General features: G+C 36.2%; 1 protein-coding gene, 1 long non-coding RNA gene and 1 pseudogene across 2 annotated transcripts; 1 reads left to right on the top strand and 2 right to left on the bottom strand.

Annotated features, from left to right (window-relative positions):
• Positions 1 to 443: 443 nt before the first annotated feature.
• Positions 444 to 2,076, bottom strand: LOC148844353 (UPF0481 protein At3g47200-like). The gene has a single exon (XM_088959214.1). It carries the CDS (start codon positions 2,016 to 2,018, stop codon positions 702 to 704), a length of 1,317 nt encoding a protein of 438 aa, XP_088815340.1. The 5' UTR covers positions 2,019 to 2,076; the 3' UTR covers positions 444 to 701.
• Positions 2,077 to 6,752: 4,676 nt separating this feature from the next.
• LOC148844352 (uncharacterized) lies at positions 6,753 to 10,285 on the bottom strand. The gene is made up of 3 exons (XR_016103065.1): positions 9,744 to 10,285; positions 8,204 to 8,322; positions 6,753 to 7,580 (listed from the first exon to the last, which is right to left on the bottom strand). It is a non-coding gene; the product is annotated as an uncharacterized LOC148844352 (long non-coding RNA).
• Positions 10,286 to 16,638: 6,353 nt separating this feature from the next.
• LOC148844351 (uncharacterized) lies at positions 16,639 to 18,963 on the top strand (annotated as a pseudogene).
• The last annotated feature ends 1,045 nt before the right edge of the window (positions 18,964 to 20,008 follow it).

Genomic DNA, 20,008 nt, shown 5'->3' with positions numbered 1-20,008 from the left:
ATATATTCCTCCTTATTATCTCTTCCTTTTTTTTTAAATATTTTTTATTCATCTTAAAAAATCAACTATGGAAATAGGATTCTAATTATGTCTAGTCAAATAGTTAGAATTGGAATGGACCATTTTGATTCCAAGACTCTATTTCTACGAATCGAATAGACCCTACAGAAGGGAGGCTTATAGGATTGCAAGTGAATGAAAATCTGGGGAAGGTTTTTGTAATTCTTCCCTATCCTGGCATTTAAACAATTCACTCTTGAACTATATTAATGCTTGATAAAGCAATTGAAAATAAGTTATCCCTAAGGATGTATTTAGTTTGAAAGAAAAGATAGGGAAAAAGAAGAGAAAGGTTTGTATAGGTTTCCCTAACAAGAGTAAATTTATGAGTCACAGTGAAATAAAAAGATACAAAGAGAAATGAAGTTGCAATGTGTAGAATCTTAGATAAAGTAGAAAATAATCCATTGATAAAAGAAATTAATGCATCATATATACATAAATCAGTCTTATCTTTATTACAATACTCTGAAAGACTAGTGCGGGAATCCCAGTCCCACAGACTGCTGATTAGCTATGCAGAGTAATAAAATACATCAGGATTTTGATATGAAATAAGGTCACCATGGGGCTGGATTGCGGAAGAGCAGACGGTGATCTATTTTGTTGAACGCCAGAAGTCGACCCTCCAATATTATCCATTAGAAATAGTTTCCTATGAAAGTCGGTAGCCACACACGCAAACGATTCTTGCAATAAGATTTTACCTGGTTGCAGACCTCAGAATAGCAAAAATTAACAAGGGTAACCTCCTTGCAGAGATTATTGAAGAGTAAAGAGACCTCTTCATCGCCACCCAGGTAATTGGTGATAATTCCACGGTGGCAGAGAAATCCCACTTCCTCCGTGGTGTTAATTAGCTTATTCATCAGGAAAGCATAGGATGTGACTTCATGAAGGGGGCGACTATTACTGCATTGCTCCCATGCAATTAGATTTCTTAGCAGAACCTCGAAGTGATCTTCAATATGTACTGGTGGAAATTCCAACACCCCATGACTGAATTTGATGTCCAGGAAACTTGTTTCTTCGTGACCCTTCTTGAACTTGATCCCAGCCCGTCGGAGCCTTGTCACACTAAGCAATAGATTCCCTCCTGGATTCGACTTTGGTTGCAAATATTTCACATCATCTAACAGAACCTTGTATACCAGATCGAGCAAATGCTTGCTACTTGTAAATTTGGAAGCCTTTAAAAGTAGGTGTTGGTCGTTTGGAATTAGAGGTTTGAAGAAACGAAGGGCAAGCCTTGTGAGTGACTGATTTTCATGTTGGCCAGAGAACTTCGACTTCGTTTTAACGAATAACTTATCAAGAACGAACAGAGGAAGTTGATTTTCAAGTAATATCATGTCGCGGACCAGACTTGCATACAACCAGTTGGTATTGAATATTGGATCGGTCTCATCCTTTTTCACCTCTGCACTCCTTAGGAAAAGCTCGATCATGAAGAAACCATCAAATAACATCATTTTTAAAAAATCATTTCTGCTCATTTTACTGATTTCTGAGTAGGATTTGTGAATTTCTTCTTCTAAGAAACATAAAATATTGAAAAACTCCCCCAACTTTTTAAAATTTGACTCTTGTGTTGTTGATATTCGATTGAGAAGTGCTTTAACATATCGCTTTTTGTGCTCTTCCATGGTCTGCAAGCTTTCTTTACCATGGTGATTAGGGCCGATAGCTATCAACTCGGGCACGTAGGCATATTGGTTTATTTTGTGAAATTTCTCAGGGACTCTATGAATACAAGAAGATGAACTATAGGACGACGAAGACTTACCAGTAAGCTCTTCAAGATCTTTGAGGGTAGAAGCAGCCAATTCCTTGCTGAGAACACTAATATCTAATGTAACATAGGATACATCTGCATTGGTATGATGAGAATCGACATTACCAGACGCCATTCTTCTGCTGTGACATCTAAGATGTGAGTAACAGCGTTGGGCACACATAAACTGGACGGATAATTGCGCTCACCATCGGGGATGGAGGGGGCGGTTCATAATGGATTATTGCAAATTTTTTCTCTAATTTTAAGAAAAATTTAATTTATATAGATCCATACCATTAATACTATTGATTATTTGAAATTTGTCAATGTTACTTTGACCAACTACCATTCTTCCAAGCATTATTAAAAGCATTCTTTCCTTTCACGATCAAAACTCTAGTTGTTTAATTTTTGGATGCTCTAATATGTAAACAAAGTCTTGTTTTGCTCAATGATCAACACCAATTCACCTCCTCTTGGCCCCAACAATTTGATCTCACTGCCATAACTTGCCAATTCAAATACTTTAATTAGTAGGGTTTCTAAGTTGAACCCTTGATGCGAAAGATTCAAAATATACCTTTCTTCCTTCCAAAACCTCTCTTTCAGCAAAGAATGTTAAATGCTTGGTTTCAACCTCCTTAGATCAATATTTGTATGTATATGTCCATTGAATCTCAAAAGCATAGGTTTGGAATACTTGGACCAGAGTAAATAGTGTGAAATGGGAAGAATGCAGAAGCCCAGAAAGTAAGGTAAGATTTTACTATTAATTGTTTTGAACTTGCTGAATAAGATAAATCGGTATGTCTACCTTTCAAAGAATTAAATATATGGGAGATGAATAAAGGAAAAAGATGGCAATGGCTTGCATTGGAACATGAAAATAAGACATAGGGATTTATGCATACTAAACTAATATTTATTATGCTGAAAATACACTAAACTAATATTTATTGTATTTTAAGTAATTATATATTGCATATTTGTGATAAAATTATTTTCAATAATTGTGTATAAAATTTATTTTTATAACAAAAAAAATTTAATAATTATTAGAGATTAAATTACTGTTGCTTAAATTTCTAAATTTAATTTATTGTACTTTTTGTATTTTTGTTAAAAAATTACTTTTAATAATTATGTCGTTTTATAATAATTTATTGATTAATTTTTATTAAAAATTAAACTATTATTTGATATTACACTATTTACTCCATTCTCCTTCTTTTATTAAGATTTATGAACAAGGCATTCATCCATTCAGGAGCAGCAAGATGTTCTGCAACACACAGGACATACTACGAGAATGAAGTTGATGGGTCTGCAAATTTTCAATGTGAAGAAAAATCGCCACCGCACTATGTCTGCCAGTGCTCCGGTTTCCTCCATGTACTCTTACGTTACTCAAAGTCTCATCCTTCATTCTCTAACTCTTTATGGTATTCTACTCCAGTAATCTTCGAATAATCACTCTCAATTATGTGGGTGGATATCATGCTTAGAGCGCAGTGATTGTAACAGCGAGTTTGGGCACTATTTCATCTTATGGAGGAAGAAGATGATGAACAGTATTTTATTTTAAAGAATAATTTTGATATTTTTTTAAAATTTTAAATTATACATCATCACGTGATTAGATGAATGCCAAATTGTTAACGGTAAGAACTACATTAACACATTTTGATCTGAAATTTTCCCAAAAAAATTAAAAACTAAAAGGATTTCAGCGGTACCAAATGATCGAATGTGATCTCCTGTCGCAATTTTGTTTTCAATAATGGTTTGTAAGACAACAATTATTACTTCTTCTTGGGCCTGGCTCCGTGCCCTGACAAAGACGGACACGAATGAGCGGTTGGCACTGAGGAAATATCTAATGAAATTATATTCATGTTAGAACTTTTTTTTATCTGATTGGTAAGTTTGTCTCGGAGATTAGACGCGCGCACAAAATTGTTTTAACATGAATAAGACTATGTTGAGTGGTCCACAAGTCCACAGTTCTTTTCTAAACTTGGCACCTTCTGCCACAAAGATTCAAATATATCTATGTTTAATTTGTTAAAAAAGAAGAGAGATTTAAGTATGAATTCCTCCACCTTTCTGTTTCTCCTTGTCATCTTAAATTAATTAGGGCCAACATTTTCCACACTCTACACCTTATTCACTTTATCATTAAAAACATGGAAGTCAGATAGTGTCACCAACTTGAATGGTGAAGCGTCGATCATGCACACTTAATATCTTCTAGTTTTTGTTTTTTTTTTTTTTTTTGGTTCTTTTGGTTGGTAGGGCATTTTTGTGGAATAAATAATGATTTTCCTACACTTTTAAATATTTTGCACTTGGTTTATGTGATTATGTGAGTTTATAAAAACTAATAAGGGTATATATGCTTTGTACATAATAATTCTAAAGGATAATAATGATAATAATAACATATCCAAAATTTTATATAAATATCTATTTTTTTTATTTTATTTTATTATTAATTGAATGTAGATTGCAAAATCTAAATCTGATTACATAAACACTTCATCCAATCTAAATTAATAATATATGATCAGTTATGGGCATATACTAACGTACCCCATAGAATTTGGGTGTAGACGTTTTTTATCAGTTTGGCAAGGGGTCTATCCTATCCTAACCCAAGCCATTAGCAGCTCTAAGTCCTTAGACTATTATGATTTAAACATCTGCTGTATATTTTTTGATTAATTATTGATTTGGGAGAGGACTCTTGTCATTACATTTATAAGAGATAATTTACAAGATACTATTATATCAACAATATTTGAAGAGGCATGCCAATTTGGTTTGATTTCCATGTAGTTTCCATATGCCCCATGAATATTTTAATCAAGACTGGAGTTTGAGATTTCACAAGTTGAATTGTCCAAAACAAACTAATTTTCCATATCTTGCCTGCACTAGACTACTCTCCAAAGATACTACCTGTATGTTGTAGTTGTATGTTTGAAGTTGTCAATTGAGGCAGATCCAGTCTACACAGCTGGATCCAAGTCTACTTCTCAACTTGTAAAACCATCTAAAGTCTAAACCATTGTTCATGAATACCTTTCCATACTCCACACCTAAATGATAGTTGGGAATTAACCCTCTACATCCCAGCCATTAGCATTGAGCCTATACACTCTGCATCTAAAGTCTACTTGTTGGCTGAACTTTGCCTTGTGTGGCTTGGTTGGAATCATCACAGCCTATGCTTTTGTTTGGATCACTAAGTATTACACCAATTACAAGCCTGAGCCTATACGTTCACTATCTATGTCAAGTTCTACACGGCATGGAACTAACAATATTGTTGGCATTAGCCTGGGTTTAGAGTCAATATTTGATCTTCCGGTTCTTGTTATTATAAGCATATCCCTTGTCTCAGCTTTCTAGTTGGGTCACACTTCGGGCTTGTTATATGAAAATGGAAATCCAACTGGTGGTGATATGTTTGGTCCGATCGCTCATTATGCAGGTGGAATTGTAGAGATGAGTCAACAGGTACCATTTCCTGACAAAAATGCAAGCAATCCTGAAGCTTCAGAATTCTTCAAAGAAATTGCTTTTTCTTATAATATCTTATCTGATTTAGAGAAAAGAAGACAATATCGTAAAGCTGGATTTGAGGTGGACACCTTCCCTCCTTCCTTGCCTTCTTCATATTTTCTGTTTTTTAAAATTATGCAATGATACTGTTATTATTTGAAATGTTCAGCAATCAAATGATGAAATATTCAAAGCAATGATCTTTCCTAATAAGAATTCACTATACGACCTGTTCTAAGAACTTTTGAATCAAGTTGTTATGTGCACCTAGAAGTTAGAAAAAAAACTGTAGTTGATCAAATTAGAACCTTAAGGAAACTAAGTCCTTAAAGAATCTAATCTTAAAGACCCCATAAAGGTTGATCACTCCCTTGATAAGTCAAGATATTGTATTCTACCAAGAACACAAGAAGGCAAAGCTAAGCTTGTTGAAAATACCACTGTATTATTGATGATCTCGTATTACATAGTTGTAGCATTTATATAAGCATGTAAACATCATTATCTTATAAGGAAATTCCTAATCTTATAAGAAAACTCCTAACTAATGATTATCTTATCAGGAAACACCTAACTGATGAGGATTCCTTTAATTTAGGAGAACAAATCTGCTTTGATATAGGAATCTTTCTAAAATACTACAACTAATGACAAATAAGCATAGAAAAGTCAAAATAAAACAAAACAAGACAAAACAAGCCCAACAAGACAAAACAAGCCCATCAATACATCTTGGCATGCAAGTTGGGTCTTTTCTTATCATGTCCATGTGCCAAGCCCCTCAAGCTTTGTTCTTCAAATTCTAAGCCTTATACATCGTCTTGCACATAAACATAGGTGGTTATCCTTGGTGAAGTTTTGGGAACTGCTAGAACAGTCTTAGAATCTTTTAGAACAGCCTCTTTGTCATGCACTTCCATGATTAAACCTTGTAGAGCCTTTTTCATCCTCTTTGTTCTTGCCCTAGTCATTGGTCCACCGATTCCTTGCAAAGGATCTTGAGAATATTTGGGAATATTAGCTTGAACCATTTGGCCAGTACCTCGATCTCCATTATTGGTATTATTCAGCAAGCTTAGCTTTGCATTCTTGTGTTCTTGGTAGAATACAATATCTTGACTTTTCAAGGGAATGATAAACTTTTGTGGCATCTTCAAGATTGGATTCTTTAAGGACTTAGTTTCCTTAAAGTTTTAATCTGATCAACTACAGTTTGTTTTCTAGCTTCTGGGTGCGCATAGCAATTTGATTCAAGAATTCCTAGAGTAGGTCATCTAGTGGGTTCCTATCATTTCCTTAATCCTAGGCCAATTTTTCCATCAGTAATCTCCCAAAAGCTATCTTTAAGTTTTTTTTTTTAATCAAAAACAAATACTTTTATTAATTGTTATAAAAGATTGGATGTATAAACAAGAAGTGCTAAGCACCCCTAGAATGGTCCAACATTTCTACCTACCTCTTCCCTTTCCCCAAAAATAGATATTGAATTTACAAAATTCTCTGTCGCCACAGAACATTTTAACTCTATTAACTGTTTAGCCTTGCCTTGCCTTGCATATTCCACCAAGTTTGCTAATCCTTCAGTCCATGTATAATTGGCTCCTATTATTCCCAGCTGTTCAATTTCTCTTATAGCATTTTTGTGCTGCCATGAATCTTGGGAACCACTTCTCTGCCGCCCTGTGACCACTTTAATCTCCCTCCAACTCTAATCCTCCAATGTAGAGTGAAGCACTCAAGATCAAGCCCCAGAGCACAATAGGCACTTCAGATCTTAGAAACTCACCACTTCCAATGCTGCATCCATCAAAATTTAGTTTGATTTGGGTATATAGAGGAGGAATTCAACTCTTAGAGAGTGTAGTTCTGGCGATGGTGGTGGATGCCATTGTTTCCAGCTTCAACTAATATCACGTTTAGAGAAAGTGAGAAACCATTAAATAGGTTTAGGGACTTGATCTGATGAACTACTTTTATCTTTTTCTTTTTTTTTTTTTTTGAAATTTGTCTTTCTTTGATCTACTCATCTCCTTAAAAATCATTGTTTTTTCTTTCCTTCTCATTATCATCTATAAATTGCTTCCTTCATGCATCTCCACATTATTCACCCACTCTTACTTGGAAGGATGAAAAAAGACAACTTGAAAGGATTTTCCACATCATCTGGTGGTTACACCTGAAAACAGATATAGAGAAAAACAAATGTTGAATACTAGAAGTAAAACAGGAAGTTGTGCTGAGATTAATAGGTGGTAGGTGGTTTCTTCATTTGCATTGTACAAAAACCACTTCTGGGGGACAAGCAAAAAAGCCCTAATTTTTGGGGGGAGTAGTCTACACCAAACTTCTTTGGCCTGCAGAACTAGTGGTGAGGTAGAAGAGGTAGTCAAGGCATAAGAAAAGAAGCAAACACAAAGGAGCCAGAGGAAGTTGAGGTCCAAATTCTCTTATCTGGTTTGGAGAAATCCAAGAAAACCCCTTAAAGAAGATGAAGTAAGTGCAGCAATTTTGGTCCCTTTTAAGTTTGGTACCCAAAATTTGAGGAACTAAAAGCAAGCATTAGTATGGTTACATTAAATCTCATAGAGTTTTGGGAGTAGTTTCTATAGTATCCTTATAATTGGTAATAAGGTTTGTGAAATAATTTTATTTTCTTTAAAATGGTCATTAATGAAGGTAGATTAATTGCAAAACTTCAATAATTTACTTAGAAGTTATCTACTAATACCATCTTGTTTGCTGGTAGCTTTTGTTTATACTGGCTTGGCTAGTATTTGATGGATAATACTATGAGCCTACCTTGGTATTTCTCAGTGAAGAAGCAGCAATGAGCCTGGTGTTGTAAACTGAAAAAACACAATGACACTTTCATCTTGCATTAAATGTTAAGACAGTAAAATTGCAACCAGCAAAATGTCCTGGATCACACAAGCAGTTGGTCAAAACCTGAAGAAGCAGATACAAACCAGTCTGGTTAAACACACAACAATTAAATATATGTTATGTATACATTATAAAGAGAACAATTTTAGCTCCACTACTGATGTGCAGTCAAGGAGATTAGAGGCTTCTTAATGAATTCATAGGAGAAACTTGAGCTTCCACAGAAATAACTCAACATTTTATCTCCAATAAAATGAATCCCCAGGTTATCGTAATCATGACTTGAGAATTCACAACCATTACTCAAAAATCATGTGAACCTTCAGAATAACACTTCTCTTATAAATGGACATGAACACGTTTGGATTTGGGTAAATTTTTTAAACTATTCTTATGGTTTAGTTAATTGATTAAGTGTGTTCTTACTGTCTGAAATGACTAACACTATCCCTATTATTTATTACAATTGATTAAGTGTAAATTTTTCTTCAAATTTTCACCTTTACATTTCTCACCAAACAGCAGCCGAAGGGGTTTTCACCGCTCGGACCACAGAATGAATGGATTATCGATGACAGAGGTGATGGCGAAGAGCCACGAGGGGATATATTGGAGCGATGGAGGAGTAGCGGGTGAAACTTGGTGGAATCGATAAACTTTGGCGAAGGGTGCAAGGACTGCACTTGGGGCACGGGAGTATCAGATCGGTGTGGAGCCCACATCGAGGGGATTGGGAATTTCTAGGATTCCCGGAAAACAAGGGACCGGAGGTTGCAGTCAATCTTTTAACATGAGGGATGGTGGACATTGCTATGGCCTATCAGTCTACCACGGAGCCGGTAAACTGCACGCTTGAAAAGGCCAAGTTATTCACTTCAGACACCTCAGACAGCACCAGTGACCTGTGGAGGTCTGGATGTGACGCACATCGTTTCAATCTATCGGACGCAAGGTTGAATCTAACAAGTGCAATACAAGCCACCTAAAATTTAACTCGGAAAGGGTGCTTCCCCACCGGCAATGGAGAAAAGAGGACAGAGGACCTGTGTTAGGTTGTTGCAGGGGTTTCACGGTCCGATGTAATATTAGATCCTCTGTCCTCTGTTCTCCATCCCGGTGGACAACCAACCTAAATTTTGGCAACTGGCCGATGAGCTTCGTGGAAGAAACAGCTGGAGCTTCCATGTAAAAATGCCCACCGGAAAACAGAGTCTGCCTCTAGGAATGGAAAAAACAACCGAACAACCTTAATCTTTCAAAATTATCGATGTTGTTTGTGTAGGGGTTGGAGATTCAGGCTATGTGGGAGGATGGAAGAAACGACTGCAGTAAATCAGACCCGACTAATCGTCGCCGAAGAAATGCCCGCTACCTCTCCTTTCCCCATGTACGAACAAGCCCCTTAGGGATGGTGGTGGAGAGAAAAAACAGGAAAAAAACACTATTGAAATGGCACCTGGAGACCCCACCGCCGAGGTCGCCGCCGGTCTTCGCCACGCCGGTTAGAGTTGAAGAGGACGCTAGTGATGAACGGGATTCTGGTCGATTCAGTGCCGGGTGGACGTACGAGGTCGGGCTAAATTCTGACTCATCATCGGGGATCAACCTCTATAAGATGGAGATAGCCAAGCGTGGGAGGAATGGCTTCTACCTCTCCTTTCCTCATGTACGAACGAGCCTTTCAGGATGGAGGTGGAGCGAAAAAAGGGAAAAAAACACTGTTCAGATGGCACCTAGAGACCCCCGCCGTCAAGGTCGGTGCCGGTTTTTGCCACGCCGGATAAAGTTGAAGAGGACGTACTAGTAATGTACGGGATTCTGGTCGGTTCAGTGACGGGTGAACATACGAGATCGGGGCCAGATTCTGGCTCGTCGTCATCGGGGAACAACCTCTATAAGACGAAGATCTGCCGAGTGTGGGAGGATATCTGTAATTGCTGCTACAACTCCAAATGCCAAAGTAGTGTTTTCCGATCAATTGGGTTCGAATGGGGTTTCAAATGCCAGAGCTCGAATAGGGTTATAATAAGGATAAATTGGGTATTTTCAGAAGTTATAACAGTCAGATAACGATAAAAAAAATATTAATCGATTATATAGTATTGGTCTATTTTAGAACAGTAAAAATATACTTAATTAATTAGCTAAGAATTTACCCTTCACTTCACTGGACTAATTTACACTGACATGCCAGTACTGAAATTAGACCAGTAGGACCGATGAACAAAGCATTGCTTGAAAAATTTTTGTCGAGTTTTGGTAAAAAGGTAGATTCATTGTGGAGGCAATTAATTGCAACAAAGCATGGATGCAATCACTCTACTGTTCCTCTTATGATTACTTTGAGGTTTAGTGCTATCCATAACATTGAAAGAAAAATTTTTATTTCCTACCCTATTTTACATCAAATTTGATTTATCCCTAAAATCTAATCCACACAATCTGATCATAGGAATCCTAGATAAACCTAGTTTGTGCAGGTCTGAAAATATCCTAGGTATGGTACAACAAGTACCACATTAGGCTCACTAATTTCCAACTAAGCTTAGGCCAAATCAAACTAAGCCCGACCTAACTCAAAAACTCAGGGCTTGGGCTCAAGTTTCTTTGCATTAGACCCACAAATTTCCAAGTTGAGTTTGTTTCTAATACTTCAATCCCAACTTGGGTCTGGCCTAGATGAAACAAAATTAGAGAACTTCATTAAACGATTAATTAATTATATTGACTAATTAATAAATATGTTAAAAATATTTATTATCTTGTAAGTAATATTAAACATTCATCCCAACACGGGGCTTGCCTAGGCGAGACATAATTAGAGGAATTAATTAATTAATTAATTATATTAGTTAATTAGAAAATTATTATCTTGTAAATAATATTAAAAATTCATGGAGAGAGTTGGAGTGGAAAGAGAAAGAGAGAAGGTTGGGTTGGGTCTTGGCAAAATCGGAACCGACCCGACAAGAATTACTAAGGACCTAGAACTGAATCGGACTTGATAAGGTCTTTAATTCTAGACACAACCAAAATGATTAGGTTCTTTGGTCTAACCTGATGGACCTAATTATAATAAAACTATTGAAAATATCAGGATAATGTATCAGGAACTAAAACCGAACAGATCCAATAGGTTAAGGTCCATCTGGTCCAAATGACCTATTGACAAACCCTAGAGCGAGAGAGGGAGAGGGAGAGAGAGAAGGGGTAATAAATGAAAAGAAAAGAAAAAATAACAATTTTGTGAAAAAATTGTAATTAAATGTTGATGAAACTCTTATAACTATATGAAAATACAATGTGATATGCACAACTAAAAAAGAGGCAATGATTGCTTTCAATGGCATTCTTGTAATTAGTAAAAAACTCAATGTGAAAAATAATGGAACTCTTATATATACTTAGTAGAAAATTTAATGAGACAAATAATGGTATTCTTGTAATTAGCAAATGTTCATGAACACCACAACAACCAATTGTGTCAAAATAGCAAAATATTTCACATAAGCCCATATAACCTTCACACACCAACATTCTTATAACTCTGTATTTCGATGCCTTATGGCATCATTTTAGGGGTATTTTAGACCTTAGACGAACTAATTTGTACCATTTTTCTGTTAAATTCAATGTTGTGACCTCTGAGGGTCCCTATGCAACTTATGAGTAAAAACTGAGAAATTACAGAGTTTTCTACATATTTTGGAAAGCTATTGAGAATTCTAACTGAGAGACGGGGTGTTTTTGTGAAAAACTGAGTATAGGCGGGCGCCTCCTATCTGCTAAACCCAGAAAGGCACCCCTCCTACTATATTAGCATACTCCCCTCTCCTTATCAAACCCTAGGATACCTCCCCATTCATTCTTTTCACATCTAAAAATTTAAAAAGTTTTATTTTAATTTTTAATTTAAAAAAAAAATTATTTTAAATTTTTATTGATACTTAAATTTTTTTTTTTTATTTCGAATAATTAAACTAGACACATTTATTATATTCTTATTAATTAAATTAAGATAGTAATTAATTTGATACACCATTGAAAATTATGGATACATTATGATCATCTAGAATTCACTACAAGAAAATTGGTCTAAATCGGCTTAGGCCTTAAGACCACCGGCTTTGATCTAAGGTGACAGTCTTCATTCCGCCCCCTAATCCTCTTCCGGCTTAGGTCAAGACCGCCGCCCTTGAAGGTCGATCTAAAACGGTTCAATTAACTCTAAACCGGCAATACGTCAAAATCACCGACTTAGCTTTATAAAGGTGGCAGTTTTGACCGCCAGCTTAGATTGTATTTGACCACCACCTTCGGTCAATCAAAATCTTACCTACCTTTCTAGGTGGCGGTCTAAACGCTGGCTTAGGTTCTATTTGATCGCCGCCTTAGGCCAATGAAGATTCTAGTTCCTTCTTAGGTGGCGGTTTAAGCCGTCGGCTTAGTTCCTATTTGACCGCCGCCTTATAGCTTGTTTATGGTTAATTTTTTATACTAGCTTAATTCTATGACAAATCTCAATTTAATACCTGTTTAATAAAAATATCAGGACAATTGATATTGTGACACATAAAAAAAATTAAATAAAAAATGTAATTAAAACAAAAATCTATTAATTGAATTATTTATTATTATAATATCCAAAATAAATTGTTTAAATACAATATCTAATTGATGCATAAAAGTACAAGGAATTAAAAAAATTCCAATTTCCAAGACAATGTAACATGTCTTCCAATGCAAATCCATTAAATGGTTGAACCTGCAAACCATACCATATAAATTGTTAGGGAGTGGATTATGTTTATCGGTAAAAAATTGGTCAATGCTCAAAATACAAGATCAAGTAAAATGAAGTGAAAATCTTTAAAAGAATATTGTTTTCTCACTTTGTAAGGGCTAACTTTGGCCAACTTAGATGTTTGACACTTGAGCTACAAAAGAATGTCGATTTAAGTTATTTATAAGATCAAAATTTTGCAACTGATGATAGTTCGAAAAAATGCAACTAAATTAACCAAATGTCAGTACAGATGTCCTTCGAAGTGGATCCTACAAATGGATCAAAATTTGTGTCTTTCCAAGTGGATCCTACAAATGTCAGTACAGATAGGGGATGCAGTTCTAGTTGAAATCCTAGTAGTATTACAAGGGTTGAAGCTTGCCAAGAGAACCAAATTAACCAATATCATCATTGAAGGGGATTTTAAAGTGGTGGTAGAGTGGGTTTGTAATGAAGATGTCCTTGGTAGTACAAACACATCATGAGGGAGATTTCCGAGTTAAAAAGGGACAGGTTTGTTGTTGTTCAGTGGACTTATAGAACTGCAATGGGCTGGCAGATGGTTAGCAAAGAGAGAATTTGATTCTGGGGGAATGGTTACACAACTCATTCAAAGGGGTCCAGCAAATTGGTTACCAAATTTAAAGAAACTCCACTGCATTAGAACCAGGCTCTCAGACCAAGCCCTTTCAAATTCTAACATATGCCTAACCCAGGCTTACCCAAGTTGCACCCCTTAGGCATTCAGTTCTATGCCATTCCTGCACCCACATCAATCCATTAACCTCCATTAACCTCCATTTCTCTTCTCCAAACTGCCATTCCACAAATAAAAAGGAAACAAATTAAAACTTGAAACAAAAATAATCCAACTTAATCATATCTATAAAGCCTTATTCCAACAGTTGTAGCTTTAGATGCACTAGTCCTGTTTCACTGATCTGATACGTCAAGGGACAGCAATTTTTTATTGCAAATGACCAAACGATATTTTACTAATTTATATGGAGGCCTTCGTATAAAACATGTTAACTCAGCCCTATTATAAACTGTTTTGTATAATTTGGCCCCATATCTTGTGTTCATTCAAGACACGAAATTGTCCAATAGTTACGTCATGGATTTCTGCAAAAATCAGTTATAGATAATTGATAGCAGCAAGAGCTCCTCTATGTGTGTGTTTGTGTGGTTCAAGCAAGCAATTTTTGTTCTTCTTTTATATCTAGTAACAGGGTAGGGTGGGGCCTCTCTTTTAAACCACAATGGAGATTTCGTTCTTATTCCTAGTGAGCTTTGAATTAAGTCTTTGTTGTATAACCATACTCTTGCTGTTTGTTTATGCCTCATAGATGATTCTTTAATTTATAAATGGTAATGCAACTCTATAAAAATAGGGACAAACAATCCCTAAAGGTAGTATAGAATGTTTAATGAGACTGATAAAAAAACATGAATCTAAACAGCGTTAAAATCACTGTAGATGATTGTTATAAAGACTTAACATGTTTTACAGGTAACAAAGCATAATTATTCTCATAAAAATTAGATGAGAATAAAATACCTGTTCAACCAAGTTTAAAACATCCAAGACAGCTGGCTCTTTTAAATAGAGCTTCTTAGCAGCAAGAGAGACGACATGGTTGATGAATTCCTTGACAAGAGGAGTGTTTTTATTGGGAACCCACCCTTGAGATATTCGCCCAGATTGGACAAGAGAGCCATAAGCAAACAAACGACCTAAAAGACAATCCCTTACTTCCTGAAATTGCATAAAGAAGGAACTGAAAAATATTACATGCAGAGAGTGACAACTATATACCAGTATTCTTCAAAGCATGATTTAGCATGTACTTACCTGACCCTTCATTGAAGAAGAGACCTCTAACAAATTAACTATTAATTTCATCAAAGACTCCACTCTAATGCTAGGAATAGCACCAACAACAATAGTCAACCCCAATGCAAACCCTTGTCTCGCACACTACAGAAACATCACAATGTTGACAACATGTCTGAAGTCGGCTTCAGAAATTGCACAAATAAGTGGACTGGTTATAACAATATTTAGTAAATCAGCATAATCAATTAGAACCCCAAAGAAAGACATAAAATGTAAATATTGCAAAAACATATTACAGTTTCAACATGCCATATATATCTCGACCAATCATTCTAGATATCTACCACTAGTGAACAATCGGTAACCATTAGACAGCCTTTGCCCTCCACAGGGCTATGTTTGCATGACATGTTAATCCACACAAACTCCATGTAATGGACTAATGGTAAAGGCACTGGATGCATGGATGTGGGCTTATGTTTCACACAGAGAGACTATGGAAAGCCCAGGCTGTCAAACATGGACAGCCAAATGTAGCAGCAAGCATTAGAAAAGGCAAACAGAAGAGGGGCCCAAACATTCTAGAAAATATCAAAAGGCACACTACTGAATAAAAGGCAGGATACAACATGAATCTCAATATCCTCTCCAGTCAATAAGCCATATAAGAGTTTCAAGTAGAATAAGGAGCAGGTAAATTGTACTAGACAGCCACACTATCTCAAGATACCCCACTGGAAAATAGAGAAGCTCCACTTCTACCTCAGGAAGAAGTGGAAGCTCCATAATTGTTCCACATGATCCATGATTTTAGACCCACTCACACACAACCACACACTCTAACAAAATAACCCTGTGCCCCAATCTAGCAGCAGAACATGGAACTGCTCACGCTATCACGAAACCTAGCTATTCGACCACAGGGAGGGCTGAAGAGATGGATAATTGGATCTTTATAAAATGGAAATTCGCTGCTTTTTGCACGCAGGCATATTAGAACACGCCATACTTGAAGATAGCAATTTTCTGCATTCATCCCATGGACAAATAGTATGCCACTTTATGACATATCATTTTGAATCCAGATGAACTAGTAAGTTTCAAAGCATTTTATGGCACCACAGTTCCCATGGGGTGTGGTCACTTTTCTGTGCAACAATCACCATGAACTTTGGAGCTCACTTCTCATCTAGGAACTTGCAGGCCTGAAAAACAATAAAAAGGGAAACAGAGAAAAAGTTCTTATATCCATTTCCTCAGAGGCTCCTTCCAAAACTGTTGACAAAAGGGGCGGTTATTTTAGCAAAAGTATTAAATGTTGCTACACATTTTCAGAAGACATTTGAATCTGCTCTTTTTTTTAATAGTAAAGTTAAGATACTTCCAAAGTTTGTTTCTTTCCAATATGTATCGTTACACCTCCCAAGATTAGTTAGTTCCCATGTTTGCCGATTCTGCTCCCAAGGTGTGTTAATGCATGTCCTTGTTAGTGTAAGTCGGTTCACATTCAACCGACTCCATCTACTATAAAAACCCATCTTCTGTACTGATTCAACCATCAGAGAGAAATACCAGAATACTACTAATTTTCCTCTCGTTCAACTAAGTTCTATTCTGTTTTCTATCATATTTTTTTACAGTATTTACTATTACTATCATCCGCAACCATCAGTGGTATCAGAGCCCGTTCGATCAATCTCTTGGGCGTGATTTCTTCTAAACATAATGTGTGCAGAAGCCAATCGTTCCACCCTTTATCTACCAATCTTCAATGGAGAAATCTATGACTTTTGGTCCATTAAAATGAAGACCTATTTTCGGTCACAAAGTTTATGGAGAATTGTTGAGGAAGGATTTTGCATTGCTGAAGATACTTCCACTCTTTCAGCAAATCAAAAGAAGATCTATGAAGAGAATCAGCAAAAGGATTGTCAAGCACTATTCTGTTTGCAACAAGCAATGGCTGAGGAGATATTTCCTCGAATCATGGGCGCATCAACTACAAAAGAAGCATGGGATACACTGCAAGAGGAGTTTCAAGGATCTGTCATGGTACGCACTGTTAAATTGTTGAAGTTTAGAAGGGATTTTGAAAATCTTAAGATGAAGGATATTGAGACTGCAAAAGATTACTATTCTAGAATAAAAGAAATAGTAAATCAAATGAGAGCCTATTGGGAGACTATTTCTGACAAGAAAATAGTCGAAAAACTTCTAATCTCTTGTAGAGAGAGATATGATCCAATATTTTCGGTGATAGAAGAAACAAATGATCTAGAAAAACTATCACCCACTGAATTGATGGGCTCTCTCGAGACATATGAAAATAGGCGTGACAAGCAGAATGAAAATTCAGTTGAAGCTACCTTTCAGTCTAAAGTTAATTTGCGGTCTCATAAAACAAGTGTTGATGGAAGAAAGTCACAAGGAAAACCAAAAGAAAATAATGACAAGTATTCTTCATGTGGTATTTGCAAGAAGAAAAACCACTTGGAGAAAGATTGCTGGTTCAAAGGAAAACCACAGTGCCAAAACTGTAAAAAATTTGGCCATGTTGAAAAAGTTTGTAGAATCAAGAAAACCCATTAAGCTAATTTTTTAGAAAAGAAAAATGAGGAAAATAATCTTTTTTATGCTTGTCATTCTGCAATAGAAGAAAAAAATGATACTTGGTATCTTGACAGTGGGTGCAGTAACAATATGACTAAAAATGAAAGCATCTTTCATAGTCTTGATAAAATCAAGACAAAAGTCAAAATTGGTAACGACGACTTCTTGGAAGCAACCGGCAAAGGCACCATTGTATTTGACACAAAACAAGGCAAGAAATACATAAATGATGTACTTTTGGTCCCCAATATTGATCAAAATCTATTCAATGTGGGCCAAATGATAGAAATAGGTTACTCTTTACATTTTGGGGGAAACTCTTGCACAATCTATGATAAGCAAGACAAGTCCCTTCAAATTTCAAAAAGAAAAATGATAGAAAACAGATGCTTTTCCATTCAATTGAGAGATGCAAGTTACATAACAATGCAAGCACAAGAGGACAAGTCGTGGCTATGGCATAGAAGATTCGGACACTTTAATTTCCATGGATTAAGGATTCTTCAGCAGAAGAACATGATGCGTGACCTACCAGCTATCAAGGAGTTCAACAATGTCTATGAAGGGTGTATGCTTGGAAAACAACATCGACAACCCTTCCTATCCGGCAAAGCTTGGAGAGCGTAAGAGCCATTGGAGTTAATTCATACAGATGTTTGTGGTCCAATGTATACTCCATCAAATAATCAAAATAGGTTGTTCATCATCTTCATTGATAATTATACTAGAATGACATGAGTTTATTTTTTGCGAGAAAAATCACAGGTTTTTAATATTTTTAAAAAATTCAAAGCCCGTGTTGAGAAGCAAAGTGGTCACAACATCAAGACCATAAGAAGTGACAGAGGCAAAGAATACACTTCTAATGAATTCAACAAGTTCTGTGAAGATGAAGGCATGTAGCATCAACTTACAGTCGGGTATTCTCCAAAACAGAATGGAGTATCAGAAAGAAAAAACAGAACAGTTATGGAGATTGCAAGAGCCATGCTCATGGAAAAGGGTCTTCCCAAAATTTTCTGGGCAGAGGCAGTAAGCACTGTTGTCTATCTGTTCAACAGATGTCCTTCTAAAGATGTGCAAGATAAGACACCAATTGAAGCTTGGAGTGGGCAAAAACCATCAGCAAAGCATCTCAGAGTTTTTGGATGCATATTCTACACCCATGTCCCACAGGAGAAAAGAGGCAAATTGGATGAGAAGACTGAGAAAGTAATTTTCTTAGGCTATAGCACTCAATCAATAGGCTATCGAGTCTATAGCTTAAGTAAAGAAAAACTCATAATCAGTTGAGACATAAGCTTTGACGAGGATGCTGCATACAATTGGGAGACAAAAGAAGTTGAAAGAAAGGCTATCAACTTGCCTCTATTACCAAGTCAAAGAATTGAAGAAGATCATGATCAAATCAGTTTGCCAACACAATCGGAACCGGAATAAGCTTCACAGTCTACTCTGGATTCACCACCAAGGCGAACTAAATCCTTAACAGAAATATATGAAGCATGCAATTTGATGATCATAGAACTAGAAAGATTTAAAGAAGCTTTTAAGGAAGAAAAATGGAGAAAAACTATGGATGAAGAGATAAAAATGATTGAAAAAAAATGAAACTTGGGAGCTTGTGGATCGTCCACAAGACAAATACACTATTGGAATTAAGTGGGTCTACAAGACAAAGCTTAACTCAGATGGCTCGATCCAGAAGCTTAAAGCAAGGCTAGTTTCCAAAGGATACTCACAACAATATGGTATCAACTACAATGAGACATTTGCTCCAGTTGCTCGCCTTGACACAATCAAGGCATTGATAGCACTAGTTGCACAGAAGAAATGGAAAACTTTTCAACTTGATGTAAAATTTGCATTCCTCAATGGCTATCTTAAGGAGGAAATCTATATGGAGCAACCTCAAGGGTTCATGGTGCAATGACAAGAAGACAAAGTTCTCAGATTAAAGAAGGCACTATATGGCTTAAAACAAGCTCCACGAGCTTGGTACAACAGAATCGACAATTACTTCTTGGAGCAAGGATTGAGGAGGAGCTATAGTGAGCCAACACTCTACATCAAAACTCAAGGTACAAATGACACTCTCATTGTTTCTCTATATGTTGATGATCTTATTTATATTGGAAATAATGAGAAGATGGTCAAGAAGTTCAAAGAAGACATGATGAAGACTTTTGAGATGACTGATTTAGGCCTAATGCACTATTTTCTTTGAATTGAAATAACTCAAGAAGAAGAAGGGACATTCATCTCACAAAAGAAGTATACGGAAACTCTTTTGAAGAAATTCAAAATGGAGGGGTGCAAAACAGTTTCCACTCCACTAGACAACACTAAAGCATTCAAAAAGGAAGATGGCTCACCAAAGGCAAATGGATCACAATTTCGAAGTATGATTGGAAGCCTTCTCTATTTAACTGCTACAAGACCAGACATCATGTATGCGGTTAGTCTACTATCATGATTCATGCAG

Source organism: Nelumbo lutea, chromosome 8, assembly GCF_056320005.1.
Source record: "Nelumbo lutea isolate HS-2025 chromosome 8, American lotus-T2T, whole genome shotgun sequence".
Lineage (NCBI taxonomy): Eukaryota > Viridiplantae > Streptophyta > Magnoliopsida > Proteales > Nelumbonaceae > Nelumbo > Nelumbo lutea.
This window is presented reverse-complemented; position numbering and strand designations above follow the sequence as displayed.